The 21,662-nt window shown below is 38.0% G+C and overlaps 2 protein-coding genes across 4 annotated transcripts; both read right to left on the bottom strand.

Annotated features, from left to right (window-relative positions):
• Window positions 1-189: 189 nt before the first annotated feature.
• Window positions 190-10,483, bottom strand: LOC126788656 (ABC transporter C family member 12-like). Of its 3 annotated transcripts, XM_050514665.1 has the most exons (28): window positions 10,272-10,482; window positions 9,864-10,014; window positions 9,601-9,775; window positions 9,173-9,357; window positions 8,802-8,841; window positions 8,500-8,656; window positions 8,146-8,260; window positions 7,983-8,063; window positions 7,813-7,840; window positions 7,652-7,708; window positions 7,242-7,307; window positions 7,064-7,138; window positions 6,844-6,951; window positions 6,453-6,587; window positions 6,030-6,136; window positions 5,862-5,955; window positions 5,148-5,315; window positions 4,834-4,974; window positions 4,469-4,669; window positions 4,237-4,335; window positions 3,998-4,150; window positions 3,463-3,857; window positions 3,044-3,224; window positions 2,357-2,680; window positions 1,502-2,258; window positions 1,272-1,393; window positions 936-1,181; window positions 191-791 (listed from the first exon to the last, which is right to left on the bottom strand). In XM_050514665.1, the coding sequence occupies exons 2-28, from the start codon at window positions 9,878-9,880 to the stop codon at window positions 660-662; spliced, it is 4,359 nt and encodes a 1,452-aa protein (XP_050370622.1). In that variant the 5' UTR covers window positions 9,881-10,014; window positions 10,272-10,482; the 3' UTR covers window positions 191-659. The 3 variants fall into 3 exon arrangements, with proteins under 3 accessions (XP_050370621.1, XP_050370623.1, XP_050370622.1); XM_050514664.1 differs by having other exon boundaries at window positions 190-791; window positions 9,601-10,014; window positions 10,272-10,483; XM_050514666.1 differs by having other exon boundaries at window positions 190-791; window positions 3,463-3,689; window positions 9,601-10,014; window positions 10,272-10,483.
• Window positions 10,484-11,150: 667 nt separating this feature from the next.
• Window positions 11,151-20,796, bottom strand: LOC126788653 (ABC transporter C family member 12-like). The gene is made up of 27 exons (XM_050514662.1): window positions 20,173-20,796; window positions 19,843-20,021; window positions 19,587-19,626; window positions 19,278-19,434; window positions 18,912-19,026; window positions 18,746-18,826; window positions 18,573-18,597; window positions 18,401-18,457; window positions 18,220-18,285; window positions 18,029-18,103; window positions 17,820-17,927; window positions 17,369-17,503; window positions 16,922-17,028; window positions 16,748-16,841; window positions 16,400-16,567; window positions 16,108-16,248; window positions 15,498-15,698; window positions 15,278-15,376; window positions 15,047-15,199; window positions 14,474-14,865; window positions 13,980-14,160; window positions 13,536-13,859; window positions 12,685-13,441; window positions 12,456-12,577; window positions 12,107-12,352; window positions 11,553-11,982; window positions 11,151-11,424 (listed from the first exon to the last, which is right to left on the bottom strand). Exons 1-27 carry the CDS (start codon window positions 20,500-20,502, stop codon window positions 11,348-11,350), a joined length of 4,860 nt encoding a protein of 1,619 aa, XP_050370619.1. The 5' UTR covers window positions 20,503-20,796; the 3' UTR covers window positions 11,151-11,347.
• Window positions 20,797-21,662: the final 866 nt, after the last annotated feature.

The raw sequence follows: 21,662 nt of genomic DNA, 5'->3' as shown, positions 1-21,662 counted from the left end.
CTATTCACCTAAAAGCGGCGGCTGATCACCTGTGACGTGGCAGTCACGTGTTCCTCACGTGTATGTCACTCTGTCTTGAAAAGCTTCATTGTTTTTCAAGTCCTCTTGATAAGAGTTTGTTGAAGCAGGAGGGGCAAAGAACGAAAAGGAAAGAGAGTGAGAAATAATATATGGACATTGGTCGAGATTGAAATGACAACAAATATAAGGTCAATTAAGTTGTTCTCTTTTGACATGGATTCACCTAGTCATCCTCAAAGGTTATAGTATCCTTACAACCAAAGCACATGTAGGACTTGAACCCCGATTCGATCCACTTTCATACGAGTTGATCACTGTACGTCAGTACGTGAACCCTATTTTCTCATACCGAAATGGCCTTATGCCGCTGCGGAACAGTTACGGTACTACGTTTTTACTGTCAATGATTATGTTAAGGGCTTAAGGAAAGGAAGCTACAACACAATAGTTCCAGATTCCTGATGGCAGTAGGAAACCTCTGGTCTATATCTACGTGACTACGTCATGCTCTCCTTCCAAAATTTCAATGCAGTGTTATAACTGAACCTTTTATTACCCTCTTTACCCGCAGCAGCCCAGCAAAGAGGGTAATCTTCTCCGCTGGCTGTGGCCAATCATTTGCCCGGTTTCCTCTCCACTCACCTCTGCTTGCCTTTGAATACCAGGCTGCGTAAGTACTGAGCATTAGAAGGTCCTGTACTCCTAACCATCTTCGAGAATGTGCTCACTTCAGTTACCATTAGTACATCCGGGGAACCTTGTTCTACGACCTAAAAAGGGAAGTCAAAAGTTATGAATATGGCTTTCCTCTGAAAACAAAGGATAATACTGTTAATACATAAACATTATTCTAGTGGTTCTTCCTTGAAAAGAAATATGAGCAGCATCAAGAAAGCATCAAAGCGACAAGATACCTGACCAGCATCAAGAACTAGAATTCGATCACAGTCAATAATGGTGTTCAATCTGTGAGCAATAATGAGCATGGTGCAAGATCTGAATTCTTCACGTATGGTTTTTTGGATGAGAGCATCAGTTCTAACATCCACAGCTGCAGTTGCTTCATCAAGAACAAGAATTTTTGATCTGCGTAGCAATGCTCTAGCAAGACTCATTAGCTGATTCTGTCCAACACTGAAATTCTCACCACCCTCCAAAACCTTGATGCAAGAATGTCATAGGAATTATGCTTCATCATTACATTATCAGCTTAATCAGACACTCAGACTAACTACAAAAAAAAGTTTTACCTGAGCATCGAGACCGAAGGGATTCCTTCCAATAACGTCCTTAAGATGTGCCCTTTCAAGGGCCTCCCAGAGATCAAAATCATTATGCTCACCAAAAGGATCAAGATTAAACCGTACAGTCCCTACACAAGTTTGTATAATTCCCATTAGAACATGCATCTCATAATGTTGAGCATGCTTATTAGTTATTAGTTTCATGTTGCAAAATCAAGTTGATTGAAAGTGGATACCTGAAAAAAGAACCGGTGATTGGGGTATGATACTAAGAACTTTTCGCAAATCTGCCAGTCCAAACTTACCGACATCAAAACCATCAATCAAGATGCTTCCTTTTTCTATTTCTACTATCCGAAACAATGCATTAATCATGCTAGATTTTCCCGCACCAGTTCTTCCAACTATTCCTAGTTTCTCACTAGCAGAAACCTTAAATGATAATCCATGCAGTACTGGTGGAAGTCCAGGCCTATAGCGGAGGACAACATCCTCAAACTTGATTGATCCTGATGATGGCCACCCGTGTGGAGGACGGTTGCTTTCAATAACAGCTGGAGCCTCAGAAGGCAATTCTATATATGTTCCAACCCGCTCAACAGCATTTAAACTATTTTCAGCCCTGCTTGCTCGTCTAAGAACATCACTCAACATACTTGTGATATTCAAAGTATAAGTGAGAAGTAGACCCATTGTAGATGCAAATTGTACTTGGTTTTCTGCTCTTGCATTTTGCATGACAGCAAAGGTTGCTACCACCCAAATCATGATACCTCCTAGTGTTTCCAACCTTATGGCAAGCCAACCGTCTGAACTACCCATCACAAGAGAGAATCTTGTATTATTATCCATAGACCTTCCATTAATGTTTGCCATCCGATCATAAGCTTGATAGGCACGAATAGATGATAAACCAATTAATGCTTCTCCAAACTGTGCATAAACCGGAGACCTGCTAATGGCATCCAAGCGTTTCACTTCACGGGATGTGCTCTGCAAAACAAATTCAATATCGTAATATAAAGTTTCATAGAATTAATTAAGATTAATATATCGAGGTAAATGAAAGATTGACACCACAATTAACAAACCTGATAGAAGAGATAGGCTGCATAGAACAAAATTAGAAGAGGAATTATGGCCCAGAGGGATATTGTGCTCACAATGCCTATGAGCACAAAACTTGAAAGGAGCTGCCACACTCGACCGAGAAAAGAGTTCATGAATTGAGCTACATTGCGATCTATATCATCCAGATCCTTTGCAAACCTGTTGATGATCCTTCCAGTTGGGTTAGTGTGAAAGAACACCATTGGAGCTTTCAATATTGCATGTAGCAAGGCGTCATGCAAATTTTGGCTTGCACGAAAACTTGCAGTGATTAGCCAAAAAGAATTTGTTAGAGTCACAGTTACCTGAAACAAAGAAATATGGATTAAGCAGTTTCACACCACGTCACATTCACTAGAAAAACATGAAAATGCAAACGATTCTACACTTTTCTTAGTGTGGTGGATAAGAAATCCACAAATAGTGTATTCTCTTTAGAGAAACGACAGAAAACACCCAAAATTGGAGCCAAAATAATCATATTGCAACATTTCTTATTGAATTTTCCTGTGAAAAGTTTGTGTATGGATGCGAGACTCTGTAACTTAATGATTTTTTTTTTGGAGGAAATGATATGTAACTTAATGGTAGAACTGTAGAAAGTCAATATAAGAGGATAACATATTTCAACAAACGATATAAAGTGGATGTACAAACTCTTGACATACTTGACCAATTGAGAGAATCGCATATATAAGAATGAAGAATCCTGGTGTATAACCCTTTGACCTGCTTTGATCCGTCCAAACACTTAACCATGAGCTGCTTGAAAGTCGAAGAACTTCTGTAAGTGTATAACAAGAAAATTGAACCATGACCATCCATGTCCCTCCTAATGCATGTTTATACCTGCCAATAATGGACAAAGAAATATTCATAAATTCAATACTGCTCAGTACATAATTATGTACTAAAACAACTGAAAAGCATTTTAGAACAACCCCCCCCCCCCCCCCCCCCCCCCCCCGAAAAAAAAAAAAGGAAAGATGTCGACAACTAATGTTTTGAATTAACAGTCTAATTCTTTCATCTTGTTTTTATGTTAGACTCAATTGAAGCTTAAACTTTGAGGAACAATTCAGTATACCTCTGCAAAACTTTCCATCTCACAACACCTGTTTCTCTTTCCTCTTGTTTAATGAGTACAGATCTCATCCTTTTCCCTTTCTTAGTATAGCTTGCATGTTTTGGCAAGTCATTCACCACCTCATTAGATACAGGAAGAGAGGGTTCTTGGTAAGCAGACAAACCAGTTTTACGGCCTTCCTCTTCTTCTACATGTTCATCCATTTTCCCAGAATTTTCCATTAGCTCCTGAAACAGCAAACTGTTTTCAGATATATCCTTATAGGTTCCCCTCTCTTTAATCATACCATCCGAAACTAATATAACTTCATCCACTTGAGGCAGAAAGTGCAGCTGATTTGTGACAAACACCCTAGTTTTCCCATGCAACTCTTCTTTGATACAGCGGTTAAAAACCTACAGAGAACTTGGTTCAGTTGAAAGACAATGATACCAATTTCATGAAGTTAAATTGCATTTCTAATGTATAAGCATGGAAACTGGCAAGCTTAAAGGAACGATCCTGATGAGGTGATAGTGCATTATATTCTAATTACCTGTCTAGCAACATGTGGATCTAGAGCACTTAATGGATCGTCAAATATGTAAACATCTGAATTAGAATATACAGCTCTAGCCATTGAAACCCTTTGCTTCTGACCTCCACTAATATTAAGCCCTCTTTCACCGATTTCTGTTAGATCTCGACCCTGGGAAATCAGGTAGAATAGTTAACCTACTGGAATACATGTTGATGAGAAGTAACAGAAAAGACAAAATTCCATAATCAACTTACTGGAAACAAGTCTAGGTCATGATGGAACTCAGTTACATCAATAGCCTTCCAATACCGTTCAGCTTCAAATTCAGATCCAAACAAAATGTTTTCACGTACCTGGAAGATTATCTTATGTTTAACACCTCCTAAGTACATGTAGGGGTAGGAGACGATTTGAAATTGACAGGGAAAGCCAAGCAGGTAGTTTGAGCTCTATAAGCTTTTAAAAAGAAGTGAAGTTGTGACTCACAGTAGCATTGAAAATCCATGAAACTTGGGGAACATAAGCAACAGTTCCCCTAATAACAACACCTGCATCTGCAATGGAAGGCAGCTCCCCAAGCATGGCCAATATAAGTGATGTCTTTCCTTCTCCAGTGCCGCCAACAACTGCAACTAAGCTACCAACCGGTATATCTAAGTTGATGTTTGATAATGTGGGCTTCTCTGCCTGCACAAGGAAAGAAGGAGAAGATAGGGTTTATTAACACATCTTTGCATATTTAAGAATTGAGAGTCAACATGCTCAAGAATTATCACATATTCACATGCACGATATACCAACTTGGAATGTGTATTCACTTTCTTTTCTGGTGAAATTCCCAGATAGCATACCTTTGAATCCCATGAAAAGTACCCATCCTGAATCAAGATGGCTGGAAGCCCTGGTTCCAATGGTGGATTGGGTACTAGTATTCTCTCCTCAGTTAAAAGTAGCTCCTCCAAACGCTGCAAGGATACATTTGCATTTACAACCTGCCAAGGTAGAGCAAGTTCAGTAGATGCGGAGATCCGCAACAACCAGGCCAGGAATTAAATGATATGCCCATAAGCATGTAAGTGTAAAGAACAAGATCTACCAAGAATAAATGAGATAACATAAATGTAGCTGATGACAGATGAGTTAACAGATAAGAAGCCCACGCTACCTGACTCAGTAAGCTGGGAAGCAAGTTTACAGGGTAGCTTAGCAGTGCAAAAAGAGAAAGGGATGTAAATGCCCTTGCAGGTGTCAATTCACCTCCAAGGAAAATGAACGCCCAAAATGAAGTTACAGTCACAAGAACTGGGATGCTGTTGAGAATAAAACGGTTTACCTGCAAATCAAGACAGTTAGTTAGATATTCAGATAAAGTATGACCCATGACATGACAAATTAATAGTCAGTAGCAATGTTCTATGACTTCTATCAGAATTAAACTAAATATTATGAGTACATCAAGGAGTAAACAGTTACTTATTCCCAGATAAACTCAAGTATATATTCGACCATCTGCACAAATTGTGCCATTAATATTTCGTTTGAATTTGTAGCTGTACTTTATTACAATATCCCAATGAAAGTTAACCCAGGTTGATAGCTAGTAGCTAGTTTCATGCTTGAACGTGGTGACAGTCACAGTGTATCACTATACCACACTAGTACAAAAACAGGCTTTAAGCGGTGAATATCATTTAGAATAATCACTCAGTTTTTAAGCAAACGCAATATCACATCATCTAAGGTCATTTTTCTGGTTAGAAAATTAATAGTCAACAATGAAGGAAAACCTTGAAATTGAAATTTTCCAAATGATTGTACTTTAGGATTCTTTCAACAAAAAGAAATTACATAATTGATTAGATAAGGTGTTGTATCGTACGGCAGATAGTAGTTGCACTTTACGCAACCTTGAAAGCTCATCGTTCCGTATACTTTGAACTCGCTCCTGGAAACTTGTTTCCCAGGCATAACATCTGAAACATAATATTTCAGATTAATGACAGAATATCACTGCTACACTATCTGGAATAATCTAATTCACTCATACTTCACAGCATCCATGGCAGACAAAATTTCGTTCATGAGGCCAACTCTCTTGTCAGTCTGTTGCAGTCCATCCTTTGTCAGCTTCCTTATTTTGCTGACGACAGTTGTCTATTTAAAAAAGATATTTGATGAAATGACTTATTATAGTAATTTTTTATGTAGAACAATCAAACAGTAGAAGTGACGCTATCACAGTCACTGAGATCTAACTATCTAAGCACATAGACTGTCGCACTAATTTTACATACAAATTCTAACAGAAAACCATTACAGTTATTAACTTTCCAGAGGTAAAAATACATACGAATTAAAAAAGACAATGTTAAGGTTCCCAAAGCTTGAACTTATGAGAAAAGGTCTATAAGGATAATACAGACTGCCCACAGCAGAAGAATAAAAAAAAGTATGATAATGACATGCTGACCTGTATTGGGATTGTGAGAATTAGCATCAAGGATCCAACAAGCGATGCAACACCTAATTGCTGGTAAAGAAGAACCATAGCCACAATGATACGAAATGGAGCAGACCACAGTCCATGAAGTTGTTCGCATGTTTTCTAAATCATAAGAAAGGCCAAGTTCATTGGAGATTATGACTCTATAAACAGCAGCAAGTAGTACGCAGCAATAGTACTTTTTCAAGGTAAGATGAGACGAGGAATTGAGGAGAATATGAGAGAGATAGACAGTGAAAACAATGAAATCAGTTTCAAAAAATTAGATCTGTATATTCAATGGAATCCAGAAGAACCTAAAACATTTAGACTTGTACAGAATTTCTTCATGGATGACAATATGTCAACTTGATCATACCTGGAGTGCAATAGCATCTGTAGACATCATATTTGTTATCTTTCCAGTTGGGAACTTCTTACGGCCCTCGTGCGTTATTCTTATAGATTTACGGAATATAGCAGCAACCTACGAAATCATAAAACAAGACAATTACACTTAATCAAACACACAACTTGAAACTAAGTTGGGCAGTTCAACTTTATTCATATTTGATTTTCTTTAATATACAGAAATCTACCAAAGTTGATCTCAACCGGAAGCCGACACGAAAGATGTTCTGGTAATACTGAGATTCAGGGATGACACCACATGACTAGACAAATATCCATGAATAAAACTTGTCAGTATAAGTTCACTTTCTTCTAAATTAGCAGTTCATACTTTCAACATTCGAATGTCCAAGATAGAAGCCATACCAGAGCAACAAAAATTAAGAAGGCATATATATAACCAATCCAAGCTGGATCATTCCGTTGCATTGACTGCATAGAAAAACAAGATTACTAGACACTGTTGAAGATATGAAATACAATCCATATGCTTCAAAAAGGTAGGTTCATTCAAATGCTCAAATGGAAGATTATATAAAAATTTGACACGATAGCTGAGCTACTAGAGTAATTGACTTAACCACACAATAATGTTTAGGCTAACACAAGAAATAGCTGGAGAATTGCAATATATAAAACTTCATTCTTCAAGAAGAAAACGGTTGAAGCGCAATATTCAGTCACATAGCACCTTTGGAAACAGCTTTTACTACGATGGTTTATACACGGTAAAATAAAGTTTACTGATAAGGCTTTACCAAGAAAGAGATGCTAACCTGCAAAAGATGATTTAAGAGAATGGGACCTGAAAACTGAGAGAGATCATAGCAAATCTACAACATGGATAATGTCATTAGGAACTTCTCATGTATCCATCAAATTTTATATCCACACTGTTTTTAATTGTTTGCATCCACAAACTGGAGTAAATATTTACCCTGAAAAAGCCTCCCCCCAACCAGAACCTACACACAATTCATCAACAATTCCAATGAATATGAGATGAAAATACAATTTGACCAAATTGAGTTGAGAACCTATAAAAATAAACTAGATAATAGAAAAGATACAAGACAATAGTAGGTTTTAGTTCAATTCAACAATTACCTTTGTCCAAGGCTAGAATTCAGTGCTCTCAGAAGCCATGGCTTTGACTTTTGAGATTCTTCAACCCAACATTCCTGAAACCTGCAAGATCTAATTTATGTACGTGGCACAGTAGAGATTAAATAAAAAGAAACAACTGAAAAGAAGGAAATGAATGATGGACCTCTTAATCAATGTCTCGGTCTGATCCCATGTGTCCAAATTCCAAACATCTGTTTCAGTGATGGGTTTTCTATACCCTAGCTGCATAAGCGGAGTCATCCATCCAAAATATATTCCTACACAGATGCAGAAGACATTAATAACTGCAGCATACAAAAAACAAAATACCAAAAAGACAACAATAAGGAGTAGTTTTATTTTGCATTCAACTCATAATTCCCACCTAATCAATATGGAGGCAACAGAATAGCATTCTCAGCTTATCGCCATAACAATATGTTACACAAGACTACGTAGGAGCCAATTTGAAAATATAAAATTGTGCATCAATTATAGGAAGTTTAAGGCTCCTTACTGGAAAATATGTTCACATGTCGTTCTGGGAAAATTTGATCTTCTGCTGGTAGTGCTTCATATTCAGCATTGTCAAGTGACTCGGAGTGCAGAACAGCGTAACCAGGATAAGGATCTAAATTGGGAACATAGAAGAGAAGAAGAATTCCAAACACCACCTGGGTGAGAACAATTGGTAAAGCACAGAACGTAAATAACTTAACAAATAACTTAACATGCATGCACCTGTATCCTCAGATATCAAACTTAAGTATAACCAGCTAGATGTAAGAGAGAAAAAAAAATAGAGATGTTGGTATAAACCTGACAACAGACAGGGGTTATGTACAGATACAGAGTAGATCTGCAAGAATTTAATAAGAAGTTAGAACAATGATCATAAGAATGCACTGTACTGTTTAAGTCCAATTTTGACAGATATAGTGAATCATTTCTGGTCCAGAACTACTAACCATTGTGTCTGTAAATTTTAAATCAAAATACATAAAAAAATTCTTAAATTTCTGTAGTTAGCTATTATATTAGTAGGAAGTTAGGCTGTTAAGAGGTGACATCAATCATCTCCGAGAGAATAAATCTTCCCCGTGAATGGACCTTTAAAAAGCACCGGAACGCCCAACAAATGAAATTCAATAAAAGAAAAACCAGCATTAAGTGAAAGGAGAAAAACTAACCTGCTAAAGGAATCTGCCACTTTCGCTCCAAAAATCAGATTTAGCACCACAACATTTCCTACCAAGACATAAAGAACTCCAAACCTTACGTACCATCGAAATTCCAGAATGTATATCTTAGTTTCCAAACCAATCAAAATTAGCATGGAGCACCAAGCAATTGCTTCAATAGTCGAAGAATTCATCTGTGATAACACAAAAAGTTACATGAAACGTAGGCTTGATGTTGTTACAATCACTTTAGGTTGCTTTTTACAGCCTCAGATCAAAGTTTTACTAGCTATTACCAATTATAAACTGTACAATGATTCTATTCACTTCCTTTACATGTTTTGCTAATGACATGCTACATATTTCATGACTTGAAAGACAGATATCAATAAAGCATGTCAGACAGGAATTGCTTTATATAATAAAAGAAAACCCACCTCAAAAGGAGCAAAGCCAGTTTTTCCATAGGGATTAAAGAGCGATAAACCCATCGCCAACCTCAGTAGAGGCTCAGCAGTGGAGTAACCAGCCAACAATCCCAACAAGTAGTTGTAGTAATTTGACTTCAACTTGAACCTTGGGGCTTTTAAATTCTTCTTGATCATCCATACTCTATAGCAGCACAGACCAAAAAGAACTAGATGAGAAATGCAGATGACCATAGAGTCCATTACACAAGGTGTGTACGAGCCAAAAGCACCTGCTGCTTTGGCCCATCCCTCATTAGCATTTGGCTGACAATACCAGTCTATTGGCTCAAAAACCATCTCTGGTATTCACTGCAAACTAATACCACCTCTTCCAGTATGAAACAGCTTAGTTCTCACTCAATCTCAACACTTGGTTTGTCACTACAATAAGAGAAAGAAGCAACTTTATTCAAGAAATAAGCACTCTTTATAGGGCTCCATGTATATTGATGCTAGCTTCATTGACATGCATCAGCAATCCAATCTCAACAACACCCGGATAAACCCAGAACCAAAAGTTTGAGACTTTTTAACTTTGGAAGTGTTACAAGTCCAAACCCAACACTCTGTTGCATCCAAATACAGCAAATAGATACATGCTGGGACAACAGGAAAAAAGAGAAGGGTAAAGGGGAGACCTTTGGATTGTGTTGAAAAGCTGCAAGAGCAAGACTCATCGCACAGATCAACGCTGACGCCATTGGTTGGCAGAAGTACTTGGAAGAGAGTAGCAAGAGACCAAAGTGAAGTCTTTGGAAAAATATAAGAAAACAAAATCATTGGGGCAAAACGACAGGGAGGAGTTTGAGAATAGGGAAAGACCAACTGAACTACTGAGTGTGAAGTCATGAAATGGCGGGTGTTGGGGCGGCTCATCTGTGACGTGGCAATCACATGCTCTTCACGTGTCTGTCAGGGGCAGCAATCACCGATGATTCAGGTTTAATTCCAGAATTCTTCAAGAGCAACAAAATTTATTCTTTCAGGTTCACAGGGCGATGTGTTTTATTTCTTTTTTGGTCTGAAGTTTGATGTAGAGTGAATATTGAAACATGCCATTGATCTGAAATATGCCGGAGAGCCTTGACGACTTGACGTGAAGACACCAAGAGTTGAATAAGAGTTGTCGGAATTGTTTTAGTAAAGAGACAGATCGATTGTGGGAGAGAAATAACATTTGTATGTTCGAAAATATCATATCACTGAGGACGGATAAAAACGGTAACATACTAGTTGTTTTTGGTTTTGGAAAATCGATTTACATCAACCCACAAAAAAAATTTGGATACTTTGGGAGAATCATTGGCCTTTTCCACAATCCTGGTAGTAGTCTCAAAAGGTCTCAGCGACTATTTCCCATCACCCCAATCCATAATGCAATCAAGGGTCTGGTAGTGTCTTACTGGAAGTATAATGCATCCAAGACAGCTTTACGTAAAGCTTTTCAGACTGTAAACAGTAGATTCGATATTGATTGGCTCATTATGAGCGAGCTGTTATGTAGTAGTGTTTGCTTATTTCTACCTATATAATGGTCTTTTTCGTTTCTATGTAGAATGTAGATGCAACTCTCTTATGCTTGTTGCAGTTTGAATATCATCCAGATTCCCAATACTTACAATCTATACAACACAACATCTTGAATCCATAGTCTTTATTTGAGAGGGCATTGCTAGTATGAAGTCTGAACAGTGTGGTCGTATCAATCTCCAACCTACATATGGCCTTCAAAATCGTCATCTTCTAAAGGGTGAAGTCTGTTCTGAGCCAGTCTGCCCATCACAGCCAAACCTGAAACAAATAACCACCATTTGATTATAGATATAAAAATAAACGGTGCCCAGGTATGAATTATATGCACGACTGCACGAGTATGGTCAGTATATTCAGACCAAAAAAAAAAGTATATGATATTTTACCTTCAACTATTCTGAAGAAAGCTGACCACCACCCCTCTCTTGGAATATGGTGCTGAGTTAGTGATACGTTTATATCTTCATCATGCTTTCCTTCCAAAACTCCTTGTAGTGTTATAACTGCTTCCTTTGTTTTCATGAGGATATCATCCTCGTCTCCAATATCCAGCCTTTGGAGATCGTTCTGTGAAGACGTGAGACTGACAGCCAAGGCAAATTGGGCGGCAGCAGCCCAGCGTGAAGAGGCTAGCCATCTCCTCTGGCTCTGGCCTACCAGTTGCTCGGTTTGCTCTCCATTTACCTTATCCTGCTTGCCTCCGAATACAAGGCTGCGTAAGTACTCAGCATTCGAAGGTCCTGTGCTCCTGACCATCTTAGAGAATGAGCTAACTTCATTTAGCAGTAGTTCTTGTGGGGAACCATGTTCTAGGACCTAAAAAAGGGGAGGACATCAGTTACGAGAGGACAACTATGTAAACATTATCCAAGAATTTCTTCTAAAAACAATATATCCTTTAAAAGGAAACTGCACGAATTTCATTCAATTGAGGGCATACCTGACCAGCATCAAGAACAAGAATTCGATCACAGTCAATAATGGTGTTCAATCTGTGAGCAATAATGAGCATGGTGCATGATTTAAATTCTTCACGTATGGTTTTTTGGATGAGAGCATCAGTTCTCACATCCACAGCTGCAGTTGCTTCATCAAGGACAAGAATCTTTGATCTTCGTAGCAATGCTCTAGCAAGACTTATTAGCTGCCTCTGTCCAACACTGAAATTCTCACCACCCTCGGAAACCTTGATGAATTGATGTCAGATTAGGAATTATGCTTAATCATATTACTTTATCTGCTCAATCAGACACTATGACTGAGTAACTAACCATAAAATAAAGTCTTACTTGAGCATCGAGACCGAAGGAATTCCTTCTGATAACTTCCTTTAGATGTGCCCTTTCCAGGGCCTCCCAGAGATCAGCATCATTATGCTCACTGAAAGGATCGAGATTAAACCGTACAGTTCCTACACAAGCAGAATGCGCATTAGTGCATGCATCTCATAATGTCTAGCATGCTTATCAGTTTTAGTGTTATGCTGCAAAATCAAGTTAGCTCAATCAAAGTGCATACCCGAAAAAAGAACCGGTGATTGAGGTATGATGCTAAGAACTTTTCGCAAGTCTGCCAGTCCAAACTTACCAACATCACAACCATCAATCAAGATGCTTCCTTTTTCTATTTCTACTATCCGAAACAATGCATTAATCATGCTAGATTTTCCCGCACCAGTTCTTCCAACTATTCCTAGTTTCTCACTAGCAGAAACCTTAAATGATAATCCATGCAGTACTGGTGGAAGTCCAGGCCTATAGCGGAGGACAACATCCTCAAACTTGATTGATCCTGATGATGGCCATCCATGTGGAGGACGGTTGCTTTCAATTACAGCTGGAGCCTCAGAAGGCAATTCTATATATGTTCCAACCCGCTCAACAGCATTTAAACTATTTTCAGCTCTGCTTGCTTGTCTAAGAACACCACTCAACAGACTTGTGATATTCAAAGTATAAGTAAGAAGTAAACCCATTGTCGATGCAAATTGTACTTGGTTTTCTGCTCTCCCATTTTGCATGACAGCAAAGGTTGCAATCACCCATATCATAATACCTCCTAGTGTTTCCAACCTTATTGTAAGCCAGCGATTTGAACTAATATTCACAAGGGTGAATCTGATGTTATTATCCATAGACCTTCCACTGATGTTCGCCATCCGGTCATAGGCTTTATAGGCACGAATTGATGACAAACCATTTAATGCTTCTCCAAATTGCGCATAAACAGGAGATCTCGTAATAGAATCCAACCTTTTCACTTCACGTGATGTGCTCTGTAAAAACAAATTCATCATATATTAACTTTAATAAATGCACAATATAGTCAGGTAATCAAACGCCAGATAGTACAGAAAGTCAGAAACCTACCTGATAGAATAGATAGGCTGCATAGAACAAAATTAGAAGTGGCATTATGGCCCAGAGGGATATTGTGCTCACAATTCCTATGAGCACAAATGTTGAAATGAGCTGCCACACTTGACCCAGAAACATGTTCATAAATTGGGCAACTGTGCGATCTATATCACCGAGATCCTTTGCGAACCTATTGATTATCCTTCCAGTTGGGTTAGTGTGAAAGAACACCATTGGAGCTTTAAGTATAGCCTGTAGCAGGGCATCATGCAGTTTTCTGGCTGCACGAAGACTTGAAGTGATTAGCCAAAAGGAGTTCGTCAGAGTCACCGTAACCTGAGTCAAAAATCATGGATTAAGACGTTGAAACTTTGTCACAGTAATGACTCACAACTGCTATAACAGATTTCAAAAATAAAATAAAATCTAACATGCATATACTAACTCATGACATACCTGACCAATTGATAGAATTGCATATATAAGAATGTAGAACCCAGGTGCATAACTCTTTGACGTGCTTTGGTCCGTCCAAAAACTTAACCACGTGCTGCTTGAAACTCGAAGAACTTCTGTTAGTGTATAACATGTAAATAGCACCATGACCACCCATAGGCCTCCTAATGCGTTTTTATACCTGCCAACAATGAAGACTAAATATTCATCGATTCATTAAGATCATATAAGTAAGAAAATTTCATGTAGAACACAGAATTCATGCTGCTCACTGCTCAGCTAATTCCCCTTTGCTTGACCAGAAAGACAGTATGATTGTTTACTGAACTCCAAACAAAGCATCATGAACCGTACCCAAAAGCTTATATAACCTTGTTTTAACATTTGAGCCCAAAAGATTTTGACCGTTTATGTTTCGTTAGTAATCTACTTCGGCCATCTTATTTTTGAGACTGTTGACACTTAAATCTTTGAAGAGCATTTCAGTCTCTTACCTCTGCAAAATTTTCCAACTTACAACACCTGTTTCCCGTTCCTCTTGTTTAATCAGTACAGATCTCGTCCCTTTCCCTTTCTTGGCGTAGCTTGCATCTTTTGGCAAGTCATTCACCACCCCGTTACCGTTAGACACAGGAAGTGGGGTTTCCTGGTAATCATTTTTGCTGTCTTCCTTTTCTTCTACATGTTCTTCCATTTTCCCGGCATTTTCCATTAGCTTTTGGAACAGCAAACTGTTTTCAGAGAGATCCTTAAAGGACCCTTTCTCTTTAATCGTACCATCAGAGACTAATATAATTTCATCCACTTGAGGCAGAAAGTGTAGCTGATTTGTGACAAGCACCCTAGTTTTCCCCTGCAACTCTTCCTTGATACAATGGTTAAAAACCTGCAAAGAACTTGGTTCAGTTGAAAGTACAATGATCTCAACTCAAAAGCATAAAACTACAAAGTTTGTATTAAAATTATATTGATCAAGAGTTACTACTTCTATGAATTCAAATGGTTTTCTTATATGGCAAGATTATTTAATAATCCTGAGATGATAGTACATCAATTAGAAATAGTACCTCTCTAGCAACATGAGCATCTAGAGCACTTAAAGGGTCATCAAATATGTACACATCTGAATTAGAATATACAGCTCTAGCCATTGAAACCCTTTGCTTTTGACCTCCACTAATATTGACCCCCCTTTCACCTATCTCTGTAAGATCTCGACCCTGGGAAATCAGTTACAGTAATTAGAATTTATGTAAGTGAGACGTAACGGCAAAGATAAAACCTCATAGTCTACGTACTGGAAGTAAGTCCAGGTCATGACGGAACTCAGTTACATCAATAGCCTTCCAATACCGTGCAGCTTCAAATTCTGATCCAAATAAAATGTTTTCACGCACCTGGAAGAATATATTTGACAACTCCTAAGTTCATGTAGGGTAAGAGATGACAGTGAAAGTGACGGGCATCCAAAGTATATTGAGCTTTATAGGCTTTTAAAGCAGAGAAGCTGTGACTCACAGTAGCATTGAAAATCCATGAAACTTGGGGAACATAAGCAACAGTCCCCCTGATTACGACACTGGAATCTGCAATAGGAGGCAGCTCCCCAAGCATGGCTGATATAAGTGATGTCTTTCCTTCTCCAGTGCCGCCAACAACTGCAACTAAGCTGCCAACTGTTATATCTAAGTTGATGTTTGATAACGTGGGTTTATCTGCCTGCAAATGGAAAGAAGGAGAAGATAAGTTTAGTTTTAGCATGTTTGAGAATGAGAGTCAACATGATACATGAGAAACTTTCTTGGAATGTCTATGATAATTTCATTTTCTGTACATCTCCAGATAACATAGCACGGTAAGCCCTTTAACAAGCTATGTTATGTCATGTATTTTGCTTTAGCATCATAGCCCGAACCACTACTACAAATGCCAATTCAATAGCCTCATGGTTTTATGCACCTTTATAGTGTTTCCTTGTCTTCTAAGCTATGAAAAGATTTACTGTTGTAGAAACTAAATATGCACCATGGCCAATCACATATGTTCTAATTTAGGTGCACAAAAAAGTCTCCAATTAAATTATGTGAGTGCGCGCGTGTGTGCGTGTTTGAAATTGTAAACACAACACCTTTGGATCCCATGAAAAGTGCCCGTCCTGAATTGAGATGGCTGGAAGCCCTAGTTCCAGTGGTGGGTTGGGCACTAGAACTCTCTCCTCAGTTAAAAATAGTTCTTCCAAACGCTGCAAGGATACATTTGCATTTACAACCTGCCAACATAGAGTGAGTCAGCAGATGCATAGACTCATAAGTCATAACAAGAACAAAAACTAAGCACAAGTGTAAATGAAATAATGGAAATGTGCGTGCTAAGTATTATGCAATATGGCAGATGAATTATCCGATAAGATCCCAGGCTACCTGACTTAATAAGTTGGGGAGCATATTTAAAGGAAAGCGTAGCACTGCAAATAGAGAGAGTGATGTGAATGCCCTGGCAGGTGTCAATTCGCCTCCAAGGAAAGTGAACACCCCAAATGAAGTTACTGTCACAACAACCGGGATGCTGTTGAGAATAAAACTGTTCAACTGTAAAACAAAGACAGTTGGTCAGAGAAACTATCTTGTGAGTTACCCATGGTTACTTTTCTGGTTAGAACACAGATAGTCAATAATGAAGCGAAAGCTTGAACTTTCTACATGATTGTGCTTTAAGATACCTTGAATATAGAAAGTATATAATTGAAAAGAAGATGTTTTGTGTCTTACAGCAGATAGCAATTGTGCTTTACGGAACCTTGACAGCTCATCATTCCGTATAGTTTGAACTCTCTGCTGGAAACTTGTCTCCCAGGCATAACATCTGAAACATAAAATTCAGATTAAAGGCAGAATAACATTTATCACCGCTAGGCTATCTAAAATAATCTGATTCAGTCATACTTCACAGTGTCCATGGCAGCTAAAATTTCATTCATGAGGCCAACCCTCTTGTCAGTCTGTTGCAGTCCATCCTTTGTCAGCTTCCGCATTTTACTGATGATAGTTGTCTATTAACAAAAGAAATTATTACAAATCAGTCTTTATACACTAAAATAAAAGGAAGACATTTTTTTTGCCAAACTCAAATAGCACAAGTGACGCCATCAGAGTAACTGAAGTCTAAGCACATAGACTAATAATTAGAAAATGAAACTCACTAATCTTGATAGCAAAAATCAAATAGACAGCCCATACAACAGTACCTTTCAAGAGGGAATAAATACCAATACATGAAAGCAGACAATATTCAGGTATTTTAAGCTTGACTTTATGAGAAAAATCTATAAAAGGATAATACAGACGCTTTATCACAGAAGAGCCAAAAAAAGAAGAAAAGAATATGCTGACCTGTATGGGGATCATGAGAACTAGCATCAAAGATCCAATAAGTGATGCAACACCTAATTGTTGGTAGAGAAGAACCATAGCTACCGTGATGCGGAAAGGAGCAGACCATAGTCCGTGAAGTTGTTGACATATTTGCTACATCATGAAAAGGGCTATGTCAGTTATAAGTTTGTAATTCCATAAATTGACTCAGTAAACAGCAGTACGAATAACAAGATAAGCATTTCCTTCTTGCTTGAGATAACTTGTGCACCAAAATACTAATGTTCTTTTAAGGTAAAATGAAAAGGAACTCAGAGAGAGAGAGAGAGAGAGAGAGAGAGAGAGAGATGAACAAACATAAGGTTCCAAAAGTTAGTTCTTTATATTCAAACATTCCCACTAGAATCTAAAATTGTTTACAATCTGATAGCATTTGTTCATGTATGAGGAATCATCTACTTGACCATACCTGGAGTGCATTAGCATCTGTAGACATCATATTTGTAATCTTCCCAGTTGGAAAATTCTTGCGACCCTCATGTGTTATTCTTATAGATTTACGGAATATAGCAGCTACCTACAAAGGATTTAAACAAAGCAATGAGCTTTTAATGAACCACAGAACATGAACCAAAGTTTTTATTTCATTTGCTTATAGAAACAGATGGATAAAGTTACCAAAGTTGATCTCAACCGAAAGCCGACCCGCATAACATTCTGGAAATACTGAGATTCAGCGAGCACACCTAGTGACTGGACAAAGATGAATAAACTTGTCGATGTAATTCACTATTTTTTTTAATTAACAGTTCATGCTTTGCACATTGTTAACATGGTGACATGTGAAAAGTCCAAGATAGAAGCCATACCACACCAAGGAAAATTAAGAAGGCATAAATGTAACCAATCCAAGCTGGATCACCTCGTTGCATTGACTGCGTGGAACAACAAGATGGTTACAAACACTGTTGAATTACAAGCAATGTGCTCTTTACAACGATTTATAAATAAGTCTACTGATAAGGTTTGGTAAGAAAGAAACTAGCTAACCTGCAAGAGATGACTTAAAAGAATGGGACCCGAAAACTGAGAGAGATCATTGCCAATCTACAATATAGATAAAGTTATTAGAAATTTCCTGCGAATCCATCAAGCTTTAAATCCAAAGTAATTTTAAGTTTCTAACAACTTGCACCCCGGAGAGCTAATATAAAATATTTACCTTAAAAAAGCCTCCCAACCAGAACCTACAGAAAACATTAACAAAAACAGTGTATATAAGATGGAAATGCAATTCGTATTTGTTCAGTTATATCTAACCAAACTAAATTGAGCACTTACAGAATTAAATAATACAAAAGATAAAATATATCTACTTTTTCGTTTAACCATTACCGTCGTCCAAGACTACAATTCAGTGCCCTCAGAAGCCATGGCTTGGACCTTTTAGATTCTTCAACCCAACATTCCTGAAACCTGCAAAACTCAAAATTATTATGCATGTGGCACAGTAAATAAAATAATGAAACAACGACTGAGAAGCAGGCAATGAGAGTTGGACCTTTTAATCAATGTCTCAGTCCGATCCCATGTGTCCAACTTCCAAACATCTGTTTCAGTTATGGGTTTTTTGTAACCTAGTTGCATGAGCGGAGTCATCCATCCAAAATATATTCCTACCCAGAGGCACAAGAAAATACAATTTAGATGACCATGAAATATGCACCAAGAATCAAGTTTCTCATTATGACTTGGCCTGACCCTAGAGGAACTCAATCAAGAACCAGATGGATGGGACTTTATCCATGACAATTGTAACCTATCAAGAATACTGAACGCATGAAGTGGCATAGATGGTGCAATGAACTGAGCAGTATGATAAATCGTAAGTGGATGAGAGAGAGAGAGGGAGTTTAAGGCTTCTTACTGGAAAATATATTAACATGCTGTTCAGGGCAAATTTGATCTTCTCCTGGTAGTGCTTCATATTCAGCATTGTCAAGTGACTCCGATTGCAGCACAACGTAGCCAGGATAAGGATCCAAATTAGGAACATAGAAGAGAAGAAGAATTCCAAACAACACCTGCATGAGAACAATTGGTAAATAGCAGAAAGTAAATAACTTAATACGCATGCTTAAAAATAACATAATAGTGCTTGTATCCTCCAGTTTGATATCTAAGTATAACCAGCTAGATGTAAGAGAAAAATATAATAGAAATAGTTGATCTAAACCTGGCAACAGACGGTACTTATGTACAGATACAGAGCAGCCCTGCAAGAATTCAATCAAAACAAAGTTTGTAAGAATGTCATATACAGTTTAAGGCCAATATGTGAGTATATTATTTCTAAGACGTGAGCGGTTAGGGTGTAAGACAACTATTATCTTATGCTCTAGCAGCCCTCCTCGTGATTGGACATTCACACATCCCCAATGGAATTCAACAAAAGGAATACAGTATGGTAAGTGAAAAAATGAATTACTAACCTGCTGTAGGAATCTGTTACTCCAAGAATAAGATTTATCACCACAGCATCTCCTACCAACACATAAAGGACTCCAAACCTTACGTACCATCGGAATTCTCGAATGTATATCTTAGTTTCCAAGCCAATCAAAATAAGCATAGAGCACCAAGCAAGAGCTTCAATGAACGAAGAAGTCATCTGCCACAACAAAAATAAGTACTTTACTTGCAGGCTTCATGTTGTGTAAAATCACATTATCTTGCTACTCACAACTATCTGATCAAGTTCAACAAGGCATGTCAAAAGTAACTGTTTCATCCAAATAACAGGAAATGAAAAAGAAACCCACCTCAAAAGGAGCAAAGCCAGTTTTTCCAAACGGGTTAAAGAGTGATAAACCCATCACCAGCCTCAGGAGAGGCTCAGCAGTGGAGTAACCAGCCAACAATCCCAACAAGTAGTTATAGAAATTTGACCTCAACCTGAACCTCCGAGCTTTCAAATTCTTCTTAATCATCCACATTCGATAGCAGCACAATCCGAAAAGAACCAAATGAGAAATGCAGATGACCATAGAGTCCATTGCACAAGGAGTGTATGAGCCAAAAGCACTCCCTGCTTTGGCCCATACCCCATTAGCTTCTGGTTGGCAATACCAGTCTATTGGCTTCAATCCCATCACTGGTATAACACACAATCACTTCCAATTCGACACAGCTTTGTTCTCTCTCAATCTCACCACTTGTTTCCCACAGCAATAAGAAAAGGAACCACCTTTATTCAAGAAATTGCCACTCTTTTATTGGGTCGCATAAACTTTGATGCTAGTTTCATTAACATGCATCTGCAATCCAGTTTAAACAGAACCCACATAAACCCAGAAGCCAAAGTTCAAGACTTTATCAGTTTACAGTGTCAAAGTCCAAACCCAACACTCTGTTGCATCCAAATGTAGCAAATATATAGATATACTGGCAAGATAGAATGAAGGGTAAATGAGGTACTTTTGAAATGAGCTGAAAATGAAACCTGGTCTTTGCAGAGATTCTGCAGGGAGGTAGGACTCATTGCAGACGTCACGGCTTACGCCATTCATGGGGAAAAGGACAAGGGAGAGATTAGCAAGAGACCAATGTGAAGACTTTGAACAGAGGTGGGTGTATAAGAAACAAAAGTCGAGTGAAGTTTGAGTCATCACCATCTTTCTAGTTTTGGATGGTTGCTCAGACGACGATGATTGGAATTTCATATCAGGAATGGCGGGTATCCACATGTTCATGATTTGGTATCCCTAGAGTACTAGACCCAGTTTTAGTACAAGTGTGGTCGACACAAGTCAGTGAATCACATGACTACTACTCAGCTCAATTAATCGCATGACTACTACTAGAGCTGAGAATTATTGAGCTATAATTGAAGAGATTGGATGGTCCATTTGCGTTGGGCAAAGGTGAAGAGTGAACACTATGATTTAGACCCACCTTCTTACTAACATTTAATTTATACACTAAAAAATACCATTCTCAGAAAAAAAAAATTAGCAGTACACGAAGATTTTTTATTTCTCATCAAATTCACCGTCTTCCTCTACATTTTAGCTACCAGTCTCCCCTCATATTTACTTCACTACAAGTCTCCACCTTTCTTTGTCATCCATCACCAACTATTAATAAAGACTAACCTTTGATAATAATTTGCGCTACAAAATTATTAATTTAGATCAGAAATAAAAATAATTGATTCTACATAAGCAACTCTTTTATCTTAGTCAAACCACAAGTAACCATTTATATATTTACTTACGTACCAAGTTGTCTAAAAGTCTCACCTATATAAGAC

Source organism: Argentina anserina, chromosome 3 (assembly GCF_933775445.1).
Source record: "Argentina anserina chromosome 3, drPotAnse1.1, whole genome shotgun sequence".
Classification (NCBI taxonomy): Eukaryota; Viridiplantae; Streptophyta; class Magnoliopsida; order Rosales; family Rosaceae; genus Argentina; species Argentina anserina.
This window is presented reverse-complemented; position numbering and strand designations above follow the sequence as displayed.